This window comes from Mizuhopecten yessoensis, unplaced genomic scaffold (genome assembly GCF_002113885.1).
Source record: "Mizuhopecten yessoensis strain PY_sf001 unplaced genomic scaffold, ASM211388v2 scaffold7539, whole genome shotgun sequence".
NCBI lineage: Eukaryota > Metazoa > Mollusca > Bivalvia > Pectinida > Pectinidae > Mizuhopecten > Mizuhopecten yessoensis.
This window is the reverse complement of record NW_018407098.1, coordinates 391,027-397,905: the sequence shown is the minus strand read 5'-3', so window position 1 is coordinate 397,905 and position 6,879 is coordinate 391,027. Positions and strand designations below refer to the sequence as shown.

The following is a 6,879-nucleotide window of genomic DNA, read 5'->3' as shown; positions in this document are numbered from 1 at the left end:
CTTTGAATATTACATGTTAATAACTTGATTGGAATTATAACCTTGAATTGACAGTTTGATACTTTGAAAATTTTGAGCCAGCCCTACCCCCAAGGGCTGTAGGGTGGGGCTCAAAGGAGTCAGTGTGCTAAAATTTCTTCATTTTCCTTGTTAAGAATCAGAGGTGCTAGTTTCAAATCCTTTTTAGTCTGAAATCTGTATGCTAGATATTGAGTAGGGTGGTTTTATTGTTTTTTGTCACTTTGAATAATATTTCTGTTCATTTTAAAAACAAAATCAACTCTCTGTATAAATATATCAGGTGACCGTTAAGGCCCATGGGCCTCTTGTTCTTTTGCAATAATTGCTATGTTGTTATAAAGCAGCCTGGTTTGACATTGCACCGACGTGACAGTTATTCAACTCGGACAATCTTTTATCAGGAGTTGCTGCTATAAATATACTGCACAGTCTAGACTTTCAGATACTGTGACCTGTTTTGTACCATAATATGGATGACATTTTAGGTCATATCTTGTCACCTTTTTCTTCTTCCAATTTCACTATTACAAAGTATTAAAAATCGGAATTTGAACAACATTCTCATACGAAACATCATCTTTCGTATTAACAGAATTTTATTGTTAGCCACCCGATCTTGATTTGGATACCAGGTCATGTCGGAATAAACAGAAATGAGAAGCTAGATAAAGTTGCTAAAGCAGTCCTTAACCTACAACCAAAAGATGTTAAACTGCCTTTTTCTGATTTTAAACCTTCTATAACAAATCAAAACGAATTGGCAAAATAAATGGTCTGAAGAATTAAACAGCAAGTTATTTGCAATTCAACCTAATGTGGGTTCATGTGCAACAAGTAGAGCAGACGTCGAGACGAACCTGTCCACTCACGACTTGTGCAAAGGCCATACCTACATAACGCATGGCTACATTTTGCGTAAGGAAGACCAGCATTATTGTCATGCATGTGGTTAACCATTTACTGTCAAACATTTTATGATTCAATGCGCTGATTTCAAACAAATACGTGACAGATTTTATGATGTACCGTGTATGAAAAGATTATTTGATACAGTTTCTGTGCAATTAACATATGACTATTTACACTGTATTGATCTTTACAATAAAATATGATATATTGTGCTGCAAATTTGTTCGATATTGATGTATTTCTCTAATCCTTTACATATTTTAAGCTTTTAAGTTTTGGTTTGATGTGTTTATTTTCGTCAATGTCTCTCTTTTCACAGTGTTGTTTGGCCCTAAATGACTCGCATTGTCGATGGGCCGTTAAACAATACAAAATCCATAAAACTAAACCACTTCACTTCAGATATTGCTGTCTTATAAATTCTGATTTTCGTTCTTTTTTATTTTTAGGTGAAGAAAGTAAAAAAGAATTATGCTGACTTTAATTTCTTGCCCAATAACAACTTCCAAAAGATGCAAGATGATCGCAACCAGGATAGGAACAGAGTGAGTAGAATCAACTTAACAGAATTTTCCCATATGTATAGGAACAGAGTGAGTAGAATCAACTTAACAGAATTGTCCCATATGTATAGGAACAGAGTGAGTAGAATCAATTTAACAGAATTGTATTTTACTAGTGTTAATGGTAATAGATAGGACATTCTACTACACAATAAGCTTCCTGATAAAATGTCGTTCTGACAGCATATCTAGACAACCTTTATTTCAGTAATGTCCTCAGAATCAAGGCAGCTATAAGTAAGACATAGAAGAAATAGCTAGTACTTTCATGCCCAAAGTTTACAGTTACAGGTCAAATAAATTTACGTTGTCAGGTAAAAGTCATAAGACGTGAATAATGTTTGCAGTGTTTTTTTGTTCATATAAAGTAATAACATTGAAATTACTAGGGTGAAAGAATTCAGTGGTCTCGAGCTCAATGGATGTAGTTGTAGAAGTGATACATTAATACTTACATTGAGTGTTTTATTGTCTTGTTAAGTTAATATGCAGTGATTGTTTTGTTCAGTGGAAGGGATCACATGAGGGGAGCTCCCACTATAACAATGGTTACAACAACGGCACCAACGGGTCTCACCACAAATCTTCCAACGGTCCTCACTTCCATAGCTATCATAGCGAACATCGACACAGAGACAACAACCGCAGCTACTTCCAGCACACTGGTCACTCATCATCAGCCAAGTATCACAAGCACTGATAGCAAGATTACACTTAGCCTTGTATTGATCTTGAATTAACTATGGATTGGTCTTCTGCAGAGCTGCACCAGCCTTTGCTTCAGTTTGTTCTTGGCCAAAATTGTACCAGATTTTGCCTTGAATTGGTCTCGAGCAAGGTCCTACAAGACTGGATTGGTTTCGGACAAAGTCCTGTCAGACTGGATTGGTCACAGACAAAGTCCTACCAGACTGGATTGGTCTTGAGTAAAGTCCTACCAGACTGGATTGGTCTCGGACAAAGTCCTGTCAGACTGGATTGGTCTTGAACAAAGTCCTACCAGACTGGATTGGTCACAGACAAAATCCTACCAGACTGGATTGGTTTCAGACAAAGTCCTACCAGACTGGATTGGTCACAGACAAAGTCCTACCAGACTGGATTAGTTTCAGACAAAGTCCTACCAGACTGGATTGGTTTCAGACAAAGTCCTAACAGACTGGATTGGTCTCAGACAAAGTCCTACCAGACTGGATTGGTCACAGACAAAGTCCTACCAGACTGGATTAGTTTCAGACAATATCCTACCAGACTGGATTGGTCACAGACAAAATCCTAACAGACTGGATTGGTCTCAGACAAAGTCCTACCAGACTGGATTGGTCACAGACAAAATCCTGACAGACTGGATTGATCTCAGACAAAGTCCTACCAGACTGGATTGGTCTCGGACAAAGTCCTACCAGACTGGATTGGTCACAGACAAAGTCCTTCCAGACTGAAATGGTCACAGACAAAATCCTACCAGACTGGATTGGTCACAGACAAATACCTTCCAGAATGGATTGGTTGTGAGAAAAGTCCTACCAGACTGGATTGGTCACAGACAAAGTCCTTCCAGACTTGATTGGTCTCGAGCAAAGTCCTACCAGATTGGATTGGTTTCAGACAAAGTCCTACCAGACTGGATTGGTCTCAGACAAAGTCCTACCAGACTGGATTGGTCTCTAAGACAAGTTTGCCTAGGATTGGTCTCAATTCTTGGAAAATTTTCAAATCAGATTTTGTCACAGAATCTTGCGATTTTTGTTGTTCAGATGCTTTGTTTTTTGTTCACTGAATTGAAAAATGTTGGACATGAATGCTTGGTGAATAGGACAGAATGTGTACAGTTATCTCCTTAAGGGAAGTAGTACCTGTAGAGGGCATTTGTAGATTGATTGGGAAAAGTGCAAATAGTTACTGATTGTCCGGTGTTTGGCCGTGGGATGGACGACTGCAGAGCAGTTTGTGTACTGGCTTTTAATACAAAGGATGTGATGATTATAAATATTTGTATTTGAAGAATATATGATAAGCATGTGTGATTTACTCAGTCAAGTAAGTTTTAAAAAATGTGTAAATGTTATTGCTTACAGTTAATTATTTATACTGAACTGAAAAGTTTGAAATATATTTTAGAGTTTGTTGATAAACAAGTACTGGTGTGAGTAAGAAAGGATCCATTTTGATGTCTGCTGAGCTATGTAAGGCAACGCTTCATTATAGTTTTGTGTTAAAACTTGTGTCAATTTGTGCTACTTAAACACTCTGTTGTAGGTGTCCAAATACTACTGTTACCCGCCTCTAGACAAATACTACTGTTACCCGCCTCTAGACAAATACTACTGTTACCCGACTCTGGACAAATACTACTGTTACCCGACTCTAGACAAATACTACTGTTACCCGCCTCTAGACAAATACTACTGTTACCCGACTCTAGACAAATACTACTGTTACCCGACTCTGGACACTACTGTTACTCTGGTTTATCATGGTTCAGTCCAATCTAGCGTTACCTTTGTTAAAGCATTGTTTTAACTTCCTTATATAAGCACTAGGATGGTATATATTATGTATGTGATTTGTCATCTTAAGCCATAAAAAAGCTAAATCTAAACTATTGCTGATGATACATATTTGTTATCCATTGAAAACAGTGCAGCAACAAAAATATGTGCAGTAATTTTGCTGTTCTTGTGTTCATTTCAAATCAGAAAGACTTGTAGTATTTAAAATCATGTATTTTCATGTTTATGGAATAACAATTGTTTTAAATGAGCCAATGAGATCATGATATATGCTATGTATATTTTTAACATTGCAGTAATTTTACAGGGATTACTGTTGTTTAACCTTGATTTATCAAATTACTCTGGATGTATTGATACTCTATAATACAGCTGGACACTTTTATAAAACAGTCCTTGTCATTTGTTAAAGGGTTTTCCTTTTTGAGTGAAAAAGTACCAAGTGATAAGGACACTGAAATTCTACCAACATAGGTATTCATCACATGAGTTTTAAACTTGTCGAACATTTTTTTGTAGGAAAGGAAACATCGTGAATAAGGTTTTGAAGGTATTTTATATAAAATATGTTCTGTTTGATTTTACCATCAGTACATTTGTTTTCGTTTTGTTTACACCAAAATGTCATCCATAACTGGTCTGAGATCCAACTTCAGAAAATCTTTGTCAAAAGAGTGAAATGTCTGTCCAGCATTACACAAGACAAATAGAGTAGAACAAATATTGGCTAGATGTTGTATTCATATACTACAAAATTAATAAGTATTCTCAATGAATTGATTTTATAAAACAGAATATCCATGTAAAATATTCAAATTATGTCATATCCTTTTGATGAACTGGATAATTTGTTTCTCTTGCGGAACATTGTAAACCTGCAATGAGAAGAGTCGGGTATTTAATCTGATCAATGGAATGGTAGTTCTGATGAAATTAATAGCATTCCTAAACATCTGACTTTAGAGTCAAATAAACAATGTTTTGTTTTGTATTGGACACATTAGAGAGCGTGTGACATGTTGTAACACAATTCCCCCTCCTAAGTGCTTCTATTTATAGAAACCATAACTCATCCTCTTGGTCCTCATAACATCCTTCATCTTCTATCATTCAAGGTTAGTTTCAGGGTGCCAATCATCTTCTATCACTCGAGGCTAGTTGTAGAGTGCCAATCATCTTCTATCACTCAAGGCTAGTTGTAGGGTGCCAATCATCTTCTATCATTCAAGGTTAGTTTCAGGGTGCCAATCATCTATCACTCGAGGCTAGTTGTAGGGTGCCAATCATCTTCTATCACTCAAGGCTAGTTGTAGGATGCCAATCATCTTCTATCACTCGAGGCTAGTTGTAGGGTGCCAATCATCTTCTATCCCCTTTATTAAGCCCGATTGAATACTCAGGAACATAAAGGATAGAAAAAAACGATAATTTTTAATCATATTTCAGATAAAATTTTATGATTTGTTTGTTCTTTGAAACATCAAAATTGGCCAATGAAAGATTGATTTATATTTCAGAAAATATATGGTCTAGTTGTGCTAGCCACTTGATTGTGTATGGACTATAGCAATAGCAGGTGTAACGTGTCATGGTAACAGTGTTCTATATAGATATTACAAGTAATACGTGTGTAACCGGCAAAACCTGTCTGCCATCATATCCATGTAATGATGTTGATATTTGATATAGATGTTTGCTCTTTGAAAATGAATGAGAAAGAACATGTAATTCTAGATTGTTTACATGCTACGTGTATCATTCATGTTTTGAAATTACTGAGTTTATGTTATCCATTCAAATCCCTATGTCTATATTGGATAATACACATTATACTTTAACGGAATAGATACTCATTGTTTTAGGGTTGTTTCTTGTTTGATTACATGGGATAATTCAGTCTTAAAATAATGCTAATACCTGGAGCCTGTGTTTACAAGTCTCTCATAAGACACTAGGGGCTTGTGCAAGACTAATGTTAAAATATAGTCTGTCATTGAAAGTTCATTTTCATGGACAATGTTTGAAATAAAATCTTTCTGGATGAAATATTTATTATACAAAGTATAGGTATTTTTTATTTGTCTGAATTTGATTAATTCAGTAATTACATACAGAAAAATATCTTTGTGTGGCGGATCATTACACGTACGCACAGGCAATGTTAATCTGGTAAATGAAACAAACACCTCTGGGTAGTTTCGTTGTTTTAACCTTAAGTACAAATTGAAACATAAAGTAATGATCAGATATACATTTTACTTCAATGGTATAAAATCACATACTGTAGCGGTATAGATACACATAAGATGTCAATAAATGCAATGGGAGAGGATTCTTCCGTCATGATTATACAGAGTTGTCTTTTCTTTGGTCATACTGATTTGCAACTTGTTTTGTCAAAATCAACAACATGCATCAACCAGCCTTACCGCTGATAAAATCATTTAGTGTTTCTGAAATTATTTGTTCCATAAAGAGGTTGATAAAAATGCCCCTTTTGTCATACAGAATGAGGATTGTAAGTTGGGTTGTACCTATGGCTTTATGAGTTCTTGTCTATACTGTGGCGTTGGGGCCATGCATTATTTTATACATAATTCATTTCTGATGGTACATACCATCTTGCTGCAAGTGTTTACCAATCAAGTTCACGATACAGTTTGTCATGTGATGTTCCAGAAAAAAAATGGGATTGGGAATAATGTGAGCCTTGCTGTTTCTCGAGGTCATTGAGAAATAATACATATCCTCTATTCAAAGACAAATTACAAAACAACATTGATTAAAAGACTCCAGTGTATTCCTTAAATTTGTCTTCTTCATAGTAATCTTATCTGATTGTGTTTCTGATAGTTCATAACATAGCAATTCTG

General features: G+C 35.6%; 1 protein-coding gene across 1 annotated transcript in view; it reads left to right on the top strand.

Moving 5' to 3' along the window:
* LOC110453885 (ubiquitin carboxyl-terminal hydrolase 36-like) overlaps positions 1–6,353 on the top strand; it is a 29,114-nt gene extending 22,761 nt beyond the window's left edge. The window contains exons 17-18 of the mRNA XM_021503090.1: positions 1,380–1,475; positions 2,002–6,353. Of these exons, the coding sequence (XP_021358765.1) occupies positions 1,380–1,475; positions 2,002–2,193 (288 nt within the window). The 3' untranslated portion in view covers positions 2,194–6,353. The remainder of the gene's footprint in view (positions 1–1,379; positions 1,476–2,001) is intronic.
* Positions 6,354–6,879: the final 526 nt, after the last annotated feature.